Source organism: Saccostrea cucullata, unplaced genomic scaffold (genome assembly GCF_032062105.1).
Source record: "Saccostrea cucullata isolate Sc308-1 unplaced genomic scaffold, CSIRO_AGI_Scuc_v1 ctg1073, whole genome shotgun sequence".
Lineage (NCBI taxonomy): Eukaryota > Metazoa > Mollusca > Bivalvia > Ostreida > Ostreidae > Saccostrea > Saccostrea cuccullata.
The window spans coordinates 201,844-225,662 of NW_026926768.1; the positions used below are offsets into that span (position 1 = coordinate 201,844).

Genomic DNA, 23,819 nt, shown 5'->3' on the forward strand with positions numbered 1-23,819 from the left:
AAACGAATTTAAATCTCCTTTACTGAAGGATACTCTCTCTCAAGTTTAGTTGTAAATGGCCCAGCGGTTCTTCAGCAAAATATGAGAAGTTTACAACAACAACAAAGATAACGTCCCTCTTAAACCAAAATAAATCATAAACCTGTATCTAGATTTATTTCAATTTTTTATGGTCAAATACTATTTTTTGGTGATGGCCATCTTATGAAGGTAGAACAAAAATTAAAATACAATTTTTGTAAACGATTTTATTTGCATTAATATACAACTCTGTTCACATTCTTTCAACAAAACATATGGCACAAAAATCTCTATATCCAACAAAAAATTACGAAACATTGGCCAAAACAATAGGTAAAATTATCACACCAAGCAAAAGAAATATTGCACTGGGAGCATTAAGTTATGATTGCAATAATGATTCTATCATACACACGGGGTTAAGGATCCGGTATAAAAACACGTACCTGCTCAAACTACAATGATTTTAACATTTATTCAACACACCCACGTACACACCTAAGGATAATCTATTTTTTTACAATATTGAAATTTATTTAAATGATGCAAGAATCAAAAAAAAAAAAACAAAGAAAAAAAAAAAAAACATAATTTTTTGTTCTGATGAGGGATAAAGTATTAGAAGAGTCCCAATTAATATATAAAATTAATAAATAATTACAGTATGTCTCTACATGTTAATAAAGTTGAAATGTATTACTATATAAATGTATGGCCAATCTTAAGGAAGCTCTAAATACTACTCACAGAATATTTCTGTTTAGAACATGGTAATTTGAACTGTTGGAGTATTTTTGTTTTGTTCTTTGATATAAATTATTTTTTGAACCAAGATAAAGAAATTAAGAGGCTGCATCAATATCCCAATGACTTGATTTCAGTTCGGCAACACTTCACCTTTGAACTTTTCCTGGAAAAATAAGGCAGTTAGCCCTTCTTGACAATACATGGATATATATAAACTCAATAAATATACACCTCTTCATATTATAATTTTCTCTAATATCATCCCTTTATAATTGTTTATTAGTGTTTGGAGCTTCTTTAACGATATATGTATGTAAGAATGAAAATACATTGTCGTAATAATATCTACTCTACTGATTAAAGACAAATAACTGTTTTAAATAAAATAAAAACATGGTATATATCAACTTCATCATTAGTTCAAATCACCAAATGAAAGATTAAATATAAAAGTTAAGCCTAAAATATCTTCAGGTATTTAAAAACTTCAAAAAGTTTTCCAAGTGGTGGGTTTAACTTGGGGAAAAGTCAAACAACTTCATGAGTACATTAATAACATGAATAAATTAAGAAATAAATAGAACACTACTATCATGCTTAAATTATAATATTCACATATCCCTTGGAAGTAAATTCATGTATTAATTTGATGAACTTTAATATTAGATTCATAAACATTCTGCTCACTCATATAAAATGTTTAATTTATATAAAATTCAAAAGAAATGTTAAATATTTTATGATTAATATACAAGGGATTATATATCATGATTTGTGGGGCAAAATTAAACTCAAGACATTTCAAATTGACAAATATATAAACATGATAAAGGAATTAGAGATTTGTCATAAAATGTTATCTCCCTTATCAGAGTATCAATGAACCTTAAAGCCCTTTAATGCTTTACAAATAATGAGACAGTGTGGAATGAATTTTGATCTCTCTCTCTCATTCAACATATAAGCTAGGAATGCATGTTGTACATGGTCCAAAAACTATTTGGCAAAAGAATACTGAAAAAAAATCCTATCTCTAACTTCATAGAAAAACGTCGTCCAATCACAACATAGCTTAGAGCCGTGCTAGTCACACTTCACTGAAAGCACCGATATGGTCCACAAATAAAAGCCGAACTCATCGGCTCAGAGTGGCAGTCTCCAAATCACAAGGATCATCAGTAAAGCCAAAGCCTGTGTACTCTGATTCTCATTCTTTGCTCAACATATTTTTTCTTCAATGATTACAATCAAGTTTTGCCAATGAACCCCAACAGAATAGAGGAAGAACTGATTCATAGTTAGTTACACATAAAATGATTGGAAGTCCACCACAAATGGAAATGTCCAGTTTCTGCAAAGCTGACATACCTCTCTGTTATTTCTAAGATTTTAAATGCACTGGCTAACTAAATTTCTTTCACATCTGGTCATTCCACGAGACCATCTTCTGATACAGATTCTTTCTCTGTAGAAATCACAGGCTTTGGTCTTCTCTGATTTTACACATACCATTCCTTAACGTCTTTCTTCTTCCCTGACTTTCCAGCCCCACTACTGTGGTTACCTAGCAATGCTCCGTTACCCTGGTGCTGCTTTTTTTCCAGAAATGCAAAGTTCTGACTTTCGTCTACTTTATACGAGCCTTCGTCACGACTCCGGAATTTATACAAAGCTATAATTAGAATTATCAATGCCACCAACACCCCACCCACAATGCCTATAATGAGGGCGAGGTTTGGTGTTTGTGTCACTTCCTGTTCACGATTTCGATTTGCAGGAATTAACGGATACTCTGTTGAAGATCTGCCATTCTCTTTTATAGGCAAAGAAGAATTTTTGTCTGGTTTCATTAAATTTGTACTCTCTACTTGATTGTCACAAATTAAGGAATCTTTTGGGGAACAGGGTCCAATATCGGTGCTGTGAAATATACAAAACCAGTTTTTTCAAACAACTCACATGAATGAATATTCAAATAATGTTAAAATATAAATCTTCTGAACTAAAAATTAACATTAAAATATGACTTGCTAAATTTGCTAATGTCTATACCATTGGTGTCAACAGAAAAAAGATTTCAGAAAAAAGAGGATCTCTCTACATGTTTTAGGTAATGCATTGTCCTCCAGCAAAAGGACTTTACTGTGAACTTATATATAGACTAAGATAAGGTTGAAATCTTTTTCTTAACCTTTTTTTTTTAAATAAATGCAGAAGCTTAGGTCTTGCCAATTAAATTTTTATTGGATTTGTGTTGTTCTTTTCCTTTTCAGGGGTGGTTTGGCAGTAAGTTTGTATGTAAATGTGACCTGTGTGGAGATGATGTTATCTTTTTACCTTTTCAGTGGTGGTTTGGTGGTGGGTTTGTATGTAAATGTGACCTGTGTGGAGATATGTTATTTGATGGTATTACCTTTTCAGTAGTGGTTTGTATGTAAATGTGACCTGTGTGGAGATGATGTTATCAGATGGGTTACCTTTTCAGTGGTGGTTTGGTAGTGGGTTTGTATGTAAATGTGACCTGTGTGGAGATGATGTTATCTAATGGTTTTACCTTTTCAGTGGTGGTTTGGTGGTGGGTTTGTATGTAAATGTGACCTGTGTGGAGATGATGTTATCTAATGGTTTTACCTTTTCAGTGGTGATTTGGTGGTGGGTTTGTATGTAATTGTGACCTGTGTGGAGATGATGTTATTTGATGGTATTACCTTTTCAGTGGTGGTTTGGTGGTGGGTTTGTATGTAAATGTGACCTGTGTTGAGATGATGTTATCTGAAGCGTCGTCTGAAGCACAATCGTCCTCATCATCGACCGGACACTTGATTCCTCCATCCCCTGAGCCCGCGGGGACAATTATATCATCTGTCACACCTTCCTGAGGAGTGGTGTGCTGTGAAGTAAAATTGTGATACAATCATTGAATAGATTTCCCTCTCTTTCTAAATTAAGGTACAGCAGTACATTTGATGGCCTGTAAATTTTCAACAATATCAATAGATTTGTGTCCTATATAAGGATTGAAACCTACACATTTATTTCCTTCGTAAATTATCTCGCATTTGAATTTGTGCAAATATAATCTGATTTCAACACGAATACTGACACCTATTTTACCTGTAAATTTTATATATATATATATACTGTTATTTTAAATTCAGAGCACAAATTAATATAAGAAAAATTTGTATGGTGAATTAATCACTCATACAATTATAAACATCATGCAATGAATTAATACTCTAATCATATAATTGCCTAATACCCCATATCCCATGCAGTAGTACAATGCAGACATTCAATTTATAAAAAACGGTTTTACAAAGAAATTGGCAAACTACTGATTGTATTAATGCATGATGATGTTCTGGGTATTATCCTATTCAAGTTATTTTTTTTTTACATGAAAATATAAGAAGTTAGGACTGAAAAAAAAGAAATCAAACAGAAATATGCAGCATGAGAGAAAGAGACAGTTAAAGAATACACAGACTGGTTTACATGTAGGCCCACATCATGCATCAGAGAATGAATACTAGCTAACAAACCTTTATAAATTAATTAAAGTGAAAAATATATGAAGCAAGCAGCTGATGCTACAATGCATGTTTGATCAAGTTCGTGATTATTGTCAATCCATTTCATGTTAATATGCACAAGAAAATTTTAGTTCCCATCTGCCTTCAGTCATTCAGTATATGCTTTACCACAGGTAGCTGATATCCAAGTGTATTAGTGTTAGTTTCCCAGACATCCTTTCTAGTTATCCAGCATAATACTTTGGTGTTAGTAGTAACCTCAATACCCATGATCCTCCCACTTACTAGTTCAGTGATGGGAATGTATGTAAAGGGAGTCTGCTCTTTTCCCACAACTACCCTCACTCCCTCCTCCCTGCCAAGTTTGAGGTCTGACAATGGCCTCATATGGTTGGACCTGGATGGTGATTTGGACAACTTTCTAGGAATTACATGATGGATTGAGTCTTCAAACTGAGTCTTCATTTTCTCATATCCTAACCTCCCTTGATCTCTCCATTTCCCATTATTCACTTGTGGAAGGAATGGATTTCTACTACCCAATTTTGGGAAGAGGTTATTTTGATAACTAGATTGTGAGAAAAGGAAAGGTGAATCTTCTTGACTAGTCCTTTCTTGGTTCCCATGCCCTGATCCTTGGTAATCGGCAATGTTATCAAAGTCGGCATCATCACTCATGTAGTCCATCAGAACATCTCTGGGCTCCTTTCCCATGTCACCTGACAGTTTTAGTTCCATGGAATTCATCAATGGAAATTTTACAACACTTTCTTTCTTGTAAGCTTGTGTTTTAACATGTTTTTGTTTTGGCTGCTGAGAATAACTGGTTGTTTGATGAGATGGTGGAAGCAGTGTACTGACTTTAGCAGAGGTTGGTATCTCTCTACCGTGTCCTGATTTAGCACCATGATTGTCATTTTTCTGTTCATTATGTTTACGATCTATCTTGAGAAAGTGACAACAATGCTTTCAGATATTTAAAAATATTAAGAAATCACTTTTTTAATGCAAAAAAAGCAATATTACAGTACATGTAAAACTAAAGGTAACCAAATCTTATCAGAAAGGGGAAAGACAAAAGAAGAAAAAAGAAATATGGATTTGTACATCAATAAATAATATATATACTTGGGAAAGACCTCCTTGCTCTAAGAGAGTAACACATACCCGTATTCCTTCTGTTGACTGCATTTCATGTTTCCTACAAAACCAAACACAAGGGATTCAGATTAATCAGATAAGACCTAATGTTTTATAGAGATTTGTGAATGATTCTGCACTATTTACATTTTAAAATTCTTTGTCCTAGATAAAACTACAAATGGTAAAAAAACTTTATTTCTACATAAATCTACTGGGTGATCGATACGCGTGGTTAAAAAAAATTATGTGTGGGCAGAACAAAAAGACAGAAGTGGAGCTGGTAGCAGGTGAATTTGCGGAATCAAGAGCATGTAATATAAGGAATAAAACAGATTATTTGGTTTCATGACAGTGATTAATCGATATGTTTGTGTGATAATTTTATGCATACACAGGAAAAATGTCCACATGTGTTGAACATATGTTAAACATGTGTTTAACATATATTTTTTACACATGTAAAACACATAAAAGGAGCACACATGTATAGGGTGTTTATTTTTACACATGTTAAACATATGTTTCACATGTGTTTAACATGCGTAAAAATAAACACATTGTATATTTATACATATGAAACATGTGTTAAACATGTGTTTTATATATGTTATACTTTATATGTGAATTATACATGTATAATATTACTGTTGTACTTATTATCATTTTTATACTTTTTTCATGTCTGTCCACATATGTGAATCATATGAAAAGGGCAGCATATGTAAATCATATGTAGTTACATGTGTTCTCTTTCAATATTTATCACAAGGAAAAACACATTCTTGTACACATTTAAAAATCAGATATTTCTGCTTTAGATGAAAATCCATTACTTTCCAATGATCTATCTTCATGGGTTAAATATTTGAAAATTAATATCTTAAAATGCTTACACAACTTTTTTGATAAATTATTTTCATCAAGAGAAATAACTTATTTTTCAGTGTACTTTCTAAACAGGAAAGTATACAAACAAGTCAGTAGCATTTGTCGATACATATATTTTACATATTCTAAGTTGAGTACAATTATAAGATTTCCACAAAATGATTAAATAGTTAAACATGCATACATGTACAAATGAATAACATAATTAGTCCATGTACTTTTTTATAATTTATATGATTTGACATGAAAGTGTCCAAAGCAAAATTGAAATATCAAATATAACATTTGTCATGTATTATCTATTGTAAATTTATGAAAAATCAAGTTATTTGATATTACAGCATACAAATAAGAATGGGAATTAAATCTTTACAGGTCAAATGCAGACAAGATTGTGTACATCCTCCCAATTTCATAATTATTTCATATATTTTCTTGTTCTTTTTCCTTCTGTATCTTTCAATCTGATCTTCCATGAGCTTGACCATTTTGAACTCTCTTTGAACTGTACCCAAAATGCAAATCCACCATTTCTCCCTTTTGAACAATTTCTTTGAGGCACAGAATGGTCTCTACAAAAATTTCAAAAGTAAAAATAAAACAATTCTTAAATTACAAAATCAATTCTACAAGTAATATTAAAGTTCGGCAAACAAATATATGCCCAATTCACCCACAGAGATATGATAAGAGATAAAACTAATGTTATATATGCTATACTAGGTGTTTTGTGGAATCCTATGATGTAATTTGCAAGACAATTACACTGTTGGAAGGTATGCTTCATAATAAAGTCATAAAAAGCATTTTTTTTTTGACAATTAAATTTGGAATGTTCAAACAGTATTACTAATTCATATTGCCAAAAATTAAGAAGATTCTGACACAAACATTTTATTTTTGGACAAAAAATACTACAGAGAAGTAGACAGGCAGAAAAACATACAGTGTGATTCCAGGATATCCCAAACGTTGTTGGGAAGAACATAACAAAGTTTATTTAACAGTGTGTAGTTACCTTAATTAAGCTTTTCAATCTTGGAGGGTTATGAGACGCTGACTGTATATTGAACCTGTGAAACAAATATTCACGCAGTAGATATCTTCTAAGCAAAACTAAAACTTAATTAAACTACAAAACTACAACTACAAAAAAGAGAGAGTACATGTTTGTAGGTTCTTAATAGTCTTAATTAATATCTTACATTTTACCAGAAACTATGTTCTCTAGTGTTGGAAAAAAATAATACATGTCAGGTAATGAATACCGGTACATAATAGATGTAAATATCCAATGGATTAATTAGCTAGCTGATGTACTGTCAACAATCAACACATATGCACATGTACTTGTACCTTGAAAGTTGGATGTCACTGTTATTATTAATTTTTAACTGAAACAAAAACACTGAAGTCATTTACAGTACATGTACCAGTTTCAAAGCCTGCAAATTCTATTCATACTTTCCATATTTTAAAAGTGCACTGGATTAAAACTGTTTTATAATATAGAATAAAATTATTGTAGTATTGAGTTGACTTATTATTTATGAAGTCGTGCAAACAACAAATGTAGAATTATAAAGGAACAAAAAGAAATTACAATGTATCAAGAAATATTTTGTCATGAAGGAGTCATTACAGATGTTAACCTTGATTTTTTATTGCAAGTATTTATTTTTATAATACCTTTAATGTTGTGAAGATGCAATCTTCTGTCAAATCAGCTTTAGGATCAATCGCCAGTCTTATCAGCTTTGGGCTTTTTAGACGCAACAATGTGACACTGAACTCAAGTTACTGCATGCATCTATAGGCCATAAAAACAAACACTTGTTATTAAGTTGATGAAAAAATCGACTTGACAGCCATCTCAACATATACATAAACACCAACTGGTTTCAAGGTTTCTACTTTCACTTTCATATCAGTACGTAACAAAAGGAAAACCAATAATGCCTTTAAAAATAGCCTAACATGTAATGTTTACGTTCATTCAGAAACAAATTTATCCAAAATTACTTACCTGTATACAAATTATAAAAAATAGTAATGCCTTTAGCCTAACATGTAACCGCTTACATTCACGGGCACTGGAAGTTAATATAAATATATAGTATGTGTATGTATAAAAAAGAAGGGTCTTTTTTATACATACACATACTATATATTTACATTAACTTCCAGTGCCCGTGCTTACATTCAGTCAGAAACATTTTTCACCAAATTTACTTACAGATCTGATCACTATCGTTAGGTTTACGAAATGCATGACAAGTCACAATAATAAGAGTATTACATGTATATAGAAAGTTCATACGCACCTGTAACTATAATGAAATGATATTTAAACAATATGAATTAAAAGTCTTTTAAAAATTGTTTGGAGATCACTTACCTTTCCAATACACCCAGCACGTCTGCTGCAGCAGTGACGTCAAAAATGACGTTCATTTTCATCCGATAAAAGACAAAACCGGCCCGGAGACAAATACGGAATTATTTTTAATTTTACTCAAGAAGTAAGCCAAGCCCAACAGATTTAAAATGAAAAGAAAATGAATTCATTCTTTATCAATTTTGTCTGATAATTGCATTATTACAGAAAAAAAATTGTAAAAGTTTTTTTTAGAAGGGAAAGGGGGGATAAACAAAGTAAAACTTTACATGAGTAAAATTTTACTAACATATACAAATTCTTTTGAATTAATGTACACACATATATGAGATAAAACTTAACATGTTATAACATATGAATACACATATATTTTATATAAATTAAACATGTATAAAATTTTCGCACACATATATTACATATATATAATACGTGTTATACATGTGTGGTGAAAAACATGTGTTTAACATATATATTATCTCACAGGTGTATAACATGTGTATATTTTATATGTTTTACATATAAATGAAACACATATTTTACATGTGTTTATTTACACACATGTATTACATGTATAAAACATGTGTTGAACACATGTGAAACCAAACATATGTTTAACACATGTGGACATTTTTCCTGTGTAAATGCCTCTAGCATTTATGCAAATTATCAAGCAAGCCAATCGGTTGATCACATCATGGACCAAAAAATTAGACAGTTATCCCTTTAACAAAGTTAAATCTTTCACATCCCTACCTGGTATCTGTAGGACAGAGCTGGACACTGCCTCGAGTGACAATGAAGGGATCTAAATCACAGGCCAGGTCTATCACTCTTATACCATTAAACACCAACCCTGGAACAAAGGAAAATAAACACTGGTAATTAAAAATTATGAAGCTTAATTAAAAATATGGTTATGTATAGTCTTGTTTAAATATTAAATATTCAGTAAAATTAATGCAAATTTATAAATGTAATTATTGTAGGCCTTGTATTATATTTTTGTTGCACCAGAGATGCTCAATTTAGGGTTTATTAACTGAAATTATATATTGAATCTTAGACTGATTATTGAACACACTCCACTGTTGTTCATTTTCTGAAAGAAATAAAAGAACATCCTATGACTGTATGCTGTCATGCCTTTCTTAACATTTTTTTTCTCTAGATTTTCTTAGTTTTATCAGAATAATCTCCGTTTGCATATGTTTTCCCAAGTACTCCTCAATTGTCAGTAAAACCATCAGAATTACCCCCTTTTGCCTAACATAGGTTATTTACCTGCAAATTCATTCATATAATGCATTCATGCCTGATGAGAAAAAACAGCTAATAGCCAATCAAACACTCTCACACAATACCTAATGCTAATACTGTAGATCACTTTATTATTTTCCCAACACTTTTTTTTCACGAGACAGACATTAAATCTTTAATAGCCAAACAAAATTTTCACAAATCATGGTTACTGCTCTATATAATCTTTAGCAATATAAATATACCCGAGAATAATTTCGCAAGCTCATGCACTGTCTTGCTTACTTACACGAAAATAATGATCTCGGGAATAAAAAGTGATTTACAGTTAAGTACAGCATTGAAAAACAATTTGGTACTATCTGGCCATCACTCAAGGTTTTTCTTCTTTTAACTGATATTGTAACTGATTTAAAATATTGGCTAGCTCAGTTAAAACTTTGAATGAGTGAATTTTAATTCTGTTGTATTATCAAGATCAGTAACTTAAATATAAGGAATTCAGCCTGATGGGAAATAAACCAACAATTATTTAATTTTTTTTTCAATTGATCTTTGAATAAATATTTTATCACATATGAGATAAATTAATAAATTCAATTATTGAAAAAAATATGATAGATGAAAAGTTCTATCATAACCCAGCAAAATATAAAATATTGAAGTGGGTATACATATCAAAGATTGTGAACATACAAATTTAAACCTAACTTAAATATATCTGAAAATTATAAGAAAAGTGAGATCATACAGTGAGTGTATAAACATACGATCATTATCATTTTAATGATGATCATGCACCTAAGTTAGTTCATTAATTAATAAGTATAACATTGATCCACTTCAGAAAATTTAATTATTAATTTCTGCATACCAAAACTGAATATTGTTTGCAGTATGTGCATTTAGAGATGAATCTGTGTCAAAATACAATGCATGACATTGTGTTTATATCTCTGCATGGGGGTATTTCAGCATGCACCTAATCTTAATGTGCACAGTCATAATTTCAACTTTTAATTCATTAATGTTAGGGAAATTAAATGTGTAATATACATGCTAGAACTGTGTAAAAAAGAAAAACCAGGTGACTTCCATAAATACAGTATATGTGTTGCATGCAAAAACTTGTGTCTAGGTTTGTGCATTTGCAGCTATATATAATTGAAAGAATACTTGTGTTAAAATGAGATCTGTAAAAATCAGGTTATCATTGTAACCTACACTGTCACATCTATAGATACAATAAATACAAATCCAATCAATAGAAGTACTCCAGTATTAGCAGAGGGAAATTTTGTCAGAATTAGTGAAAACAAATCTTAATGAATTCCTTATATGTAAATTATTATAACAAAATCTTAATGAATTCCTTATATGTAAGTTAATAATTATACAATAAACTAAAAATAATGAAACAGCACTACAATGTACTTCTGTAACAATTTCATTTCACCCACATGAAACCAAAAGAAATAGAACTCATTTACTTTTGACACTTTGAAAAAAAATGTACATACAATTATATGATTGTAGAGTTAAAATTGTGTACTTCACTTGACATTTTATAAATAATTACTACACAAAGTAATAATCTTTTTTTCTGCCTCAAAAGGAATACAAAGAAATAAGAAGAACATATCTTCATCAAATTTAAATCATTTAATTTTCTAACAGAGGTTGGAAATAAGAATTATCAAAAATTCAAATTCAGTGTACCATATGGGGTATATTTGATGAACAAATTTGTTGAAGAGATGACAATCTTACACACCCCTACTAATGTGTTCAGAACCTTTTCTTTTTCGGTGTTCTGCAAATTATAAAATCCGATGAGTTCAGAGTAGCTCTGACAGTGGCTCTGGTGAGAGTTAGCGAGACTTCAGCGAGATAGGGTAAATTATTCACGGAAATGTGGCTAGGAAGTGACTAGCAAATGGAGACATGGTAAACAGCAAAGTTATGTTGCGTTTTAGTTTTCACCACCCTATAATATCATTCTGTTAAAATGTACTTCAATCGATCTTTCTTGAATTCATTGAAGTTAAATTATTTTTAAGTATTCTCTATGATACAATTTTCTGCTGTCATGAATTAAAATTTCTTTTTGGACAAATATTTTGCATGGGAACCGGGACTATATTTTTTGGCGTCAGATTAGCAAATGAGGCACCAATGTGGCTTTAACTGACAAATCAGCTGAATGAGAATTGCATTATGGGTTACTACGAAACTACAGGAATTTTACGCTTTAAATTCCTTTATTGTACTATCGGTGAATACAATTGCCAGGTGGATTCCCTGGCCAACACACGTGATCACGGGTATAGTTCTGTAAAAAAAATGTTTGTCCATTTAAATGCATACGAGAAGCTGCTCACTTTCCTTAAAGTTTGTGTTCTGAACTTGACACTAACTACGTATACATTTTATTAAACATATTTTTCTCTAGTAAACAACAAATTAAAAACGCACGTGATATTTTTCTTAGTTTCTAATGTTTGCATTTTGTTCATAAGAACATTTTTTTTATTTTGCACTCCATTGACTTGATCATAGATTGACCTGAACCACGTGTTCGAAGTAACATGTAAACATGTATTTGGCGTAAACGTATTCAATTAATAATTGGACAGTTGCTCGTGGTAAGCTGTGCGCATTAATAGCAATAGCCATATAAGGCAAACAAAGGTTTGTCAGTGAAGATGATATTACACTTTTTTTAACCAGAGTACCGGGTATCGGTCGCTAGTGAGCTGCAATTTTTGCAATTAACTATAAGATGTATTAATTAGTATTTAACCCCCCCCCCCCCCCCCCCTTAAGCCAACCATTTCTGTTGAAAATCATGAAAGTCTTTCAGAAAGGTGTGGAAACACATTTTTCACAGGACATGTTTTCAGAAAAAACAGACTATAGCAATTTCCTGTTTACTGTCAATTTTATTTATAAAACCGGATCTACCCTATAACCTTTGAACAGGTAAACCTAAACCACGTGTCATGAATTTAAATCACAATAACATTAGTAGGGGTGTTACAAAGAAACATTGGTTTATCAACTCTTAATTAGAGTTATCTTTCTTCGAAGAGGGTCAAAGCACCTTGATATTCCATAAAACATTCACTCCATTCAGACCGGTATATGTTAATGTCTGTCAGACTGTAGCTGATGATTCAACTCAACCAAATTGAATAAGCTCTAAACTCCAAGACATATAAAATTGACTCTAAGGGGTTTTTTCTCGCACAGCAGTATTAAATGCTAATTCGATCACCATACTCGACCAAATATCCCAATAGGCTATCTTTTTCAGAATTGTTTTTATGGTACGTAAACAGTGATCAGATTCCACAAATATTTACAGAAGACCTCATGATACACACACATCCAGTTAATGTTTTACAAGTATTGTTATCTCTGCATCCACAATATAACTTTGCAAACAAAATCTATGGAATATTGACACTTGATCAATATCAATGTACACATGTATTAGAACAAATCTATTGATAATTTTCAATTTTTCACCAGTTTACTGCTTTACTGGAACAAGAAGAGTCAGTGACTGGCAACAATAATTTAGCGATCAGATAATATTAAAAACTTAAAAATCGAAGTTTTCTTTGATTACGTAAACATGATATAATTGAACACAGTTTTGTGCATGGACATATGAGGAAAAAATTTGTCACCAATCATCAGTAAAAAAGAACTTTTAAATTAATTAACATGCAAAACATGTTGATTGTTTAAATACATGTATGTACTGTAAAAGCACATATATTCATGGGGTCAAAGGTTTGAGGAAAAGATATATTGGTTTGTGGGGTATTGATTTCGTTGTTAAGACTGTTTAATAGTAGTAATGCACAAGAAAATTTACATTTCATAGTGGACATAAATTTGTGGGTCTCCCCATACTTTGAAAACAACTAGAAATTAAACCCCATGAAAATAAGTGATTTCACAGTATCTCAAACATTGATTACAGTATACTTATGTTAATGTTATAACAATCAATTAACAATTTCAATCTTATTCAGTCCATGATACAGACATGCAAAGAGAAAGAAATGTCAAACTCCTTAAAAAAATACAGGCATACTTTTTCAACTCCCATTCTTCTATAGCAATTCAATGCAAAAGTACATTGAAAATTTACTCATAATTGTATCAACTTTTATGATTTCATTTTGAAATATCCATATTGTTGATCATTAAATGAAGGATTGCTACAATTTTGTTTCAACATATATGTACACAAACTTGCAGTGACATCTGACAATATGTACATTAGAAGCAATCAAACCCTCTTTTGTATAGCTGAGTTGCCTCCTTCATTCAAAATGGCTTTCAATCCTTCATTCAAGACTACAAAAACTCTTTATTACACAAGTACCACTTACTGCTGGGGTTTTTCCTGATGACGTCATAGTTGTCGATTTTCAGCGTGGCTGCCGCCCCATCACGTGTTATTCTGACGACATGGTAGTCTCCGTCGTCAACTCTGATAAAATGGTCTCCAATAGGAATGGTCATCTGGGATCCCATGTTATAGGAGACAAGCACCGAACCATCCACCTTAACAGAAGAAAATCCCATTTTATAAGAATTAATTAATGATCATTGACCTTAATAGAAGAGAATCCCATACAGTGTATTAAATTTACCTTCTGAGAAAACATTTTTCATAATAGATAATTCAAATGCACATACAATCATGTATTTTTTACTTAGTATACAATAAAACACACTTTAGTGATGTGTCAGGAGTGTTGACACTTTATAAGTATAATCCCATAGAAGACTTTTTACTGTTTCTAATATAAAGGGATATAAAGAATCTTCAAGTTGGTTTTAAGTATGCAACATTTTAAAGCAATATGAGCTGCATTTTTGAAAGTTTTATTTTCTGGGTAAAATGTGTTACTATGATTAATTTGTATGTAATATAAATCATTATGAGAAATGAGATCAAAATAAAGTTTAAAAATGTTTCAGAGGAAATATTTCTGTAGAATCGAATATACAGTATTACAAAAGAAATCATTTTTGTACAGGATGACAATAATGCAATTTTGCTTCAATCGAAGCTTATAAAAAGTTCTTCCATCGCAAATATAAACAACAGACGTTTATAAATGTTCTATTTTTCTATCATTGAAATTGTTAATTCCAAATTTGCCAAAAAAAATTCTGATGTCAAACACGCAGCTCATATTGCTTTAATAATAAAAAATTAGCATGAGTTCTTTATAATCAAGTTAATTTAACTGTACTGATTATTAGAGATCTAAATATGAGAAGTCACAATTCCCTAGCTAACTTACGATTTCCACTTCTAGGAAGTCTGTCCCAGTCTCACTCTCCACTCGGAGGAGCGTGATTTGTTTATCTAGGTCAGAGGTCGTCCTGAACCCGAAGGCCAGTCTGTCACTGGAGCGGCTGGGGAGGGAGTTAGGGGGGAAGTAATACGTGATCAGACCGGGACCCGGACCAAACTTCACTGTCTTACTCTCTGAAAAAGAACAAAGAAGCTCTAATTAAAAAGTTTACCTTGAGCACTTTGCATTAATATCACCTTAGTATAATGTCTGTACCATTGCAAAGTAATACACTGCATGATTATAATGAGCTTTACACATTGTGAATCTGTCTTTCTGGTGTATAAATTCACATGTCAAGGTCATATTGATTAACATACCATGTGAATACGTCTATCAGTAAAATACCTTGTGAACAAGTCTATCAGTAAAATACCTTGTGAACAAGTCTTTCATTAACATACCATATGCACAAGTCTGTCATTAACATACCTTGTGCACAAGTCTGTCATAAACATACCATGTGAACATGTCTGTCAGCAACATACCTTGTGAACATATCTGTCAGTAACATACCTTGTGAACAAGTCTGTCATTAACATTCCTTGTGAACAAGTCTGTCATTAACATACCTTGTGAACAAGTCTGTCAGTAACATACCTTGTGAACATGTCTGTCATTAACATACCTTGTGAACATGTCTGTCATTAACATACCTTGTGAACAAGTCTGTCATTAACATACCTTGTGAACAAGTCTGTCATTAACATACCTTGTGAACATGTCTGTCAGTAACATACCGTATAGCGGGTTATTTTAGCGGGGTGCTAATTTTGGCTTATTTTGGCGTTTTGATGGCAGTCCGCTAAAATTTTAATCGCTAATAGTTTAATAGTTAAATATTAACTACTATTTTTAGTGTTTATCTGCAAAGAACTAAAACCCTGTGTCCGCTAAAATAAATTACGCTTAAATTATTGCGGTTCCTTTCAGCAGGCAAAACGCCAAATTTTACACCCGCCAAAAAAACCCGCTATACGGTACCTTGTGAACATATCTGTCATTAACATACCTTGTGAATAAGTCTGTCATTAACATACCTTGTGAACAAGTCTGTCAGTAACATACCTTGTGAACAAGTCTGTCATTAACATACCTTGTGAACATGTTTGTCAGTAACATACCTTGTGAACAAGTCTGTCAGTAACATACCTTGTGAACAAGTCTGTCATTAACATACCTTGTGAACATGTCTGTCAGTAACATACCTTGTGAACATATCTGTCATTAACGTACCTTGTGAACAAGTCTGTCATTAACATACCTTATGAACAAGTCTGTCATTAACATACCTTTGTGAACAAGTCTGTCAGTAACATACCATGTAAACATGTCTAACATTAACATACCTTGTAAACATGTCTGTCATTAACTACCTTGTGAACATGTCTGTCAGTAACATACCTTGTAAACATGTCTGTCTGTAACATACCTTGTGAACATGTCTGTCATTAACATACCTTGTGATATTTTTATCATTAGCACACCTTGTGAACATGTTTGTCCGTAACATACCTTGTGAACATGTCTGACCGGTGTAAGAAGTCATATCACAGTCACACTGGAAGCTGTTCCACTGCTCTATACAGTACCCTCCATTGTGACAGGAGTCAGAGCGACAACTATTACTGGGGCCTGTGATACAGAAAAATACAATCATCCAAATAAACTCTCCTGTTTTCTACAAAATGCCCTCTAAGATGGATGAGAAAGTTGACTGGTAGAAACTTTGATGACCTTTAATTTAATGTCTCAGGTATCACAAATAAAATGTGAATTACAGTACTGTATTTCATGTTAGAGTCGACAAATCATATATTAATTCACTGTTACCTTGACAACCTTCTTCAACAGCGTAAATCTTCATGGCCTGTCTCACCAGATTCGGCCCCTGTCCATTGAAGTCTACGGAGGCCATACAACCCTGGAAGCCATGTCGGGAGGAGTATGGCATATTGTTATACATGGACTTACTGACTCCCCCCACATAAAGATTTCCCGTCAGATCCAAATGTACGCTGGTGGATCCAGACAAGTCGCTGATTGTGGGGTGTTCATCGTCCACACGGATCTGCATCTGTTCCAGACCGGGTCGTTGTATGGAGACTAGGTGCCACTGGTTGTCGTTGAGTCGTTGTTGGGTGTTGACCACCACCCTCTGTGATCCACCCCCCATGTTGAAAAGTAAATGGAGGTATCCATCCTGCAGCTCTACAGCTATGAAGTCCTGACCCTGTCCACCATTGTACATTAATAATCCGTCTGATTCTACTGTCTTAAATTGGAAGGAAATGGAAAACTGATTCCTGGCTTGTAGCTTGGGAAGTGCAACATAAGAATCTTTTGATTTAAAAGTCACAGTGTCTCTCAACACTGGTTTGTCATTATCAAACTTGGCAGTTATATTGGTATTGGGAAGAGAGTTTGTCTTGGCGAGCTGGATAATTTCTTTGTTGTTGAAGTACAGCTGTTGCATAGATCCCACGAATCCCGGGATCTGGCGTAGATATAAATTGTCCAATGGTAGGCTCCCTCCAGCCTCCATCTGAAGAAGATTCATAGACTGGTGCACTCTGGGATACGTGTCTAGAACAGCAAAGTAAAACTGGATTTTAAAAAATATCGAATTCAACACATACGGTTTGAGTAATATCTCTTATTTGATAATATATCATTTGCTTGTCAATAAAACTATATTTCATCTTGCATAATTATTATATAATACTGATAATTATACGTATCCCAAGCCACTTAAACATTTTCATTCCAAGGTTGTAATTCTGATGCATTATCCTTTGCAAACATAATGCGACATTAACACAATACTAATACCATGCAGTAAATTGTTATTGCAGATCTAGAAATGCAATTATTGGAACTTTTAATGCATAGCAATTTAACAGCATAAGCCAGAACTGTTTTACCAGGAATATTAGCAAATTATAAAAGATCTAATATGACCACCAAGACCATTAAATAGTTGCTCCAATATTTGAAAGCACTGAGGAAATGGAAAAGAATTGAGATGCTGAATCAGAAAGGGTGAAGTGACTAATATCATACTGTCTGTGTACTTGTGTTTAGTATATAAGTCAAAATATTTGCATGTACAGTCATTGAAAATTTTGATACAGTGCTATAGAAAGATCCTGTTTTAACATATCATACATCATTTATATATTTTCACCACAATTCATGGATTTGTTATTAATTTCCAATGCCAAAAATGTTAATTTCACTAAATATCAGTACACAAACAGTGATCATGAACTAGCAAAAGAAGTTAAGGGTAAAAAGGAGAAAGTGACAAATCTTCAAGGGGAGGGAACTGTGTAGGTGGTAAGAATTGTAAGGGTGCCTCTAAAGGGAAACAAACACATAATTACCAGAAAGCATTGGGCCAGGGGAACCTAGCAACAAGATTTTTATGTTCATGCCCTTCACATAGGAGGAAGAGAACGCTACTGAAAAATAGAGAAGAATGGATCAATACAAAGTCTGCCTAGAAGGACTCCGAGATCGCGCCTGGCTGCTAAAGCTACAGACTAATGTGTCATGTTCAAATCTTTACGTTATTACTGCTATTATCTGATTTCTGTAAACAGACAAGGCTACAAGAATGCCTCACGATTTTTTTTTTGCTGTTGTTTTTTGCAGAGAACAAATTTTATATCTGTTTATGTAATATGACTCAAAAATAAAGGAAACAATTTGACAAAGGCTTTCTAAAGGAGTTTGTTACTTTTAGGATTATATCCATAGTTAATGGTATCTATATAAGAGTGCAAAAAATGAAAACATAGGTGTGGATGCGACATTTAGTGTACCTGCACTTGGATCATTGTTGTCCACTTTCAGCGTGATCGTATCCCCTCGCCGTGTAAAGTACACTGTGTGCCAATCATTGTCATTTAGTTTTTCACGACCAATTGTCATTTGCTACAAAAACCATATTATAACTTTAGCAAAACCTAAAATTTCTTTAAAAATGCTTAAATTTTAATAGAAAAATTTTCTAATAAATTTTATATTTAATAATTTATATTTAACTTCTTTTCAAACTACACATAATTATCATTCAAAATGATGATCCAAAACAAATATACAGTAACTTAAATGTATGTCAAAAGTTAAATTTCCACCCCAAAATTCCCTAGATCCCCACCTCTCTCTTTCCGTTGATGTTGATCTCCAGTCTGATTTTTCCCCTGTCTAGATACAGCAGTAGGGAGTCCGCGGATTTCTGGGAGGAGGTCACCAGCAGGAGTCCGGATTCCCGCTCTGTCTGGAACCTCAGGGAGATGTCCTCCACCTCGGTCTCACACTCCTCAGGAAAAACCACCTTCATGTACTGACCGCCATCAAAGGACAGGCTTGCCGCCACTGGAAAGCAGAATTTTTTATTAGATGTTTAAGTGGAATTTTAATTATCCAATGTGGATTATTTTTTCAAAAAAATTATTTGATTTTTCTTAATAAATCTTTACATTTTATTTTGAAAAATATTTAAAACTTCAGACTCTGTATTTGGCATATCAAATTCATATTAGTACATGTACAATATTTGTGTGTTTCAGATTACAGTTGCTTATTCATAAGCAGTCTATCCTATATTTGAAGAAATCATGTGACAAATGTACAATGTAAATGTTCAAAAAGCTGAAATTTGAATAGTTACACTAAAATAACTGGCTGTACAAATATTTCTATGCACAGTTAGGAAGTATAGTTTTCTGTACAGTCATATTTGCATGTCTATAGTTGAAAAGATATTGATTCCCGATTATGTAACATTTCTAAAAGATTGGCCTCTGATTGGCTTAATAGTCTAACAAATGTCATACCATTTGATTTCTCTTGATTTCCATACCATTTAGAGAAAATCAAACATTTCAAACAGACTGTAATGCCCATGTTCTCAAGTGTCTAAATCAGTCTCACCAATACATTAGTCCACATGCAATTTACTCGTTCTATAAAGGATTAGGGTGGGTGTACGTAACTTTGAACCCAGATTAAATGGACATCAACGAAGCTGAAATTGTGCAGGCCTAATTTATATCAACCCTAAAAACAGATCCAAGCACGATCTCCCATTCCTACATGGACTAGAATTTTTATTTCTTTGGTGTATAGTACTACTTTCTTGTATTAATACAATTACCAACTCCATAAAGAACTTGGTTCAATAGATGTTCAAAAATTGCTCATACAAGCTGACTAATTCGTCGACATACCATTTTATAAATAAGTTATTTTTGAGCTACCATAAAAAGAAACTATTTAAGTGCTAGGAATGGAATTGGAAGACATTATTCACCAGACATAAAAGTTCCAGAACTGCAGCATTCTAAAATTAAATAACTGTCTGTATTTTTCATTGGTAAGTCTTAGCATACACCAAACCTCTGAGAAATCAATAACGGAGCATCGCTTTGTTAACCAATTTCCATACATTTTGTAGATTACTAATAGATTAAAGAAAAAGCTGACAGACATAGGAAGAGAGACCTTAAAGAATAGGATATGAACAGTAACAAAAGTTAGGACTCTCTCAGTGAATATGAGATTGGAGCAGACGTAATGGCCCTATCAAGTTTCCTGAGTTGTTCCAACCTAAGATCACAAAGAAACAGAATCAGATATTTAGTACAATCCTCAGGAACTGCTAGATTGGAGAGAGAGTACATTTCAGCACTGATTAATCTTCTAAATCTCGGACAATTTTTGCCTGCGTTGACATTTGGGCATTAGAAGAAGGGGATCCTAATATACAACTAATGGGGATGGAAAGGGCATTAAACCAAATCAAGGCAGCTAAACTGATGCCAAGACCCTGATTTGATGCAAATTCAGCAAACAAATTTGTTGTTCTGAGCTGCTAATGAGCAGTATAGTGCTGGCTCTAAGGCATCATATAAACCATGATTCTATATAATCTTCAGGCATCCAATTGCAAAATGAGAGAGAAAGCTTCACAGCAATTTTTCCAATCCTAGAATTTCTCCTAAAATCAGCATTTTATATCGAGAGTTATATTTATTTATAATGGCTACCTAAAAATCCGGTCTCTGTAGAGGTTATTTTAAGAAATATTAATTTCCCTCCAATATGTGTACTTATTTGCCAGTGGTTCTCCATTAATTTTTTTTTCTTTCATATCACCTATTATGACCTATATGGTATTAATGTTTCAAAAGTAATAAAAGACCTCAAATTCCATCCAAAATTTATGTTGGAGATAACAGTTATCAATCCAGATATCTCCAATGCTGTCCTAAATTACCAAATGAATGTAATATTAAGTATTCATGTAATCATCCAAAAAAAAGACTTGCCGACTCTCAATGAAAGATCTTGCCCAGGATTGCCGAACCTGGCTATATAGACTTAGTGACTACCACTTCACAAACAATTGTCACTTGTAAATGGATAGACTTCTTCAGAATCAGCCAATTGATCCAGATAAGAAACCTGCTGGGAATTCTTGGTTTTGTCAGTAGCTATCTTTTTGAACTACATCAACAAGATCTATGTACATGATGTAGGATATTGTACCCATTTTCTGTGTTAATGATTGGTTAACCATATATGGAAAGGACCTTCACCCACTCTTATCAAAGCTGTGTAGCTTTAACCAGTTTGAATTGTTGGAATACTCACTATGATACTTATTCAATGTCTATGTTGCATTTTTCAAAAATATGCACAATGCAAATGGTCAATGATTTTGGGTGAAAATTCAATGTCACTCCGTATTCTTTGACAACTTCTGATTAAAGAAAAAAATTATGTTGAACACACCTTTATTCTGTTCACCGTATGTTGATCCTAATATTGCTACAAGCCACCTATGTAATAAATTATGATTGTACTCTTCTGTAAAGAACTCACTATAGTCTCCATAGCAGTACAACACACTTGTGCATAATTCTCCTTTTACAGATTTTTACATTAACCGCTGACATTGTGTGCCTCTGTGTGAGGTACCATGTCATTCACCTGACTAACACTGTATTTCCCTGTGTAAAAAAACCCCTGTCATCTCCTGACTAACACTGTGTTAGGTATCCTGTAACTCACCTGACTGACACTGTGTTAGGTATCCTGTAACTCATCTGACTGACACTGTGTTAGGTATCCTGTAACTCATCTGACTGACACTGTGTTAGGTATCCTGTAACTCATCTGACTGACACTGTGTTAGGTATCCTGTAACTCATCTATCCTGTAACTCATCTGACTGACACTGTGTTAGGTATCCTGTAACTCACCTGACTGACACAGTGTTAGGTATCCTGTAACTCATCTGACTGACACTGTGTTAGGTATCCTGTAACTCACCTGACTGACACAGTGTTAGGTATCCACCTGACTGACACAGTGTTAGGTATCCTGTAACTCATCTGACTGACACTGTGTTAGGTATCCTGTAACTCATCTGACTGACACTGTGTTAGGTATCCTGTAACTCATCTGACTGACACTGTGTTAGGTATCCTGTAACTCATCTGACTAACACTGTGTTAGGTATCCTGTAACTCATCTGACTAACACTGTGTTAGGTATCCTGTAACTCATCTGACTAACACTGTGTTAGGTATCCTGTAACTCATCTGACTAACACTGTGTTAGGTATCCTGTAACTCATCTGACTGACACTGTGTGCCCCCGTGTGAGGAACCCTGTCATCAGCTGACACTGTATGACCCTGTGTGAGGTACCCTGTTATCAGCTGACTGACACTGTATGACCCTGTGTGAGGTACCCTGTTATCAGCTGACTGATACTGTATGACCCTGTGTAAGGTACCCTGTCATCAACTGCCTGACACTGTATGACCCTGTAAGGTACCCTGTCATAACCAGACAGACACTGTGTACCCCTGTGTGAGATACCCTATCATTACCTGACTGACACTGTGTGACCCTGTGTGAGATACCCTGTCATCACCTGGCTGACACTGTATGACCTGTATGGTCCCTGTCATCATCTGACTGACACTGTGTGCTTTTGTGTGAGGTACCCTGTCATCATCTGACTGGCATTCTATGCCCCCTTGTGAGGTACCTGTCACTGTCTTGTCTTACACTGTGTGCCCCTGTGTGAGGTGCCCTTTCATCACCTGACTGGCACTGTGGACCCCTTTGTGATGTACCTGTCTGATACTGTGTTTCCCTGTGTGAGGTACCACGTTACTCGGCTGGCTGACACTATATGCCCCTGTGTGAGATACCCTGTCATCACCTGATTGACACTGTGTGCTCATGTGAGGTATCCTGTCATCCTTTGATTGACACTGTGTGCCCCTGTGAGGTACCCTGTCATCCCCTGACTGACACTGTGTGCCCCTGTATGAGATACCCTGTCATCACTTGACTGACACTGTGTGCCCCTGTGTGAGATACTCTGTCATCACCTGACTGACACTGTGTGCCCCTG

The 23,819-nt window shown here is 33.6% G+C and overlaps 1 protein-coding gene across 1 annotated transcript in view; it reads right to left on the reverse strand.

Moving 5' to 3' along the window:
* Nucleotides 1-228: 228 nt before the first annotated feature.
* The window catches only part of LOC134272615 (neurexin-1-like), a 48,203-nt gene continuing 24,612 nt past the window's right edge, over nucleotides 229-23,819 (reverse strand). Inside the window, exons 9-21 of the mRNA XM_062754831.1 lie at nucleotides 19,543-19,760; nucleotides 19,205-19,316; nucleotides 18,764-18,841; nucleotides 17,211-17,963; nucleotides 16,893-17,012; nucleotides 15,324-15,511; nucleotides 14,400-14,574; nucleotides 9,760-9,832; nucleotides 9,487-9,606; nucleotides 5,472-5,505; nucleotides 4,590-5,249; nucleotides 3,477-3,658; nucleotides 229-2,688 (exon numbers count right to left, since the gene is read on the reverse strand). Coding sequence (XP_062610815.1) covers nucleotides 2,268-2,688; nucleotides 3,477-3,658; nucleotides 4,590-5,249; nucleotides 5,472-5,505; nucleotides 9,487-9,606; nucleotides 9,760-9,832; nucleotides 14,400-14,574; nucleotides 15,324-15,511; nucleotides 16,893-17,012; nucleotides 17,211-17,963; nucleotides 18,764-18,841; nucleotides 19,205-19,316; nucleotides 19,543-19,760 — 3,134 coding nt within the window. The 3' untranslated portion in view covers nucleotides 229-2,267. The remainder of the gene's footprint in view (nucleotides 2,689-3,476; nucleotides 3,659-4,589; nucleotides 5,250-5,471; nucleotides 5,506-9,486; nucleotides 9,607-9,759; nucleotides 9,833-14,399; nucleotides 14,575-15,323; nucleotides 15,512-16,892; nucleotides 17,013-17,210; nucleotides 17,964-18,763; nucleotides 18,842-19,204; nucleotides 19,317-19,542; nucleotides 19,761-23,819) is intronic.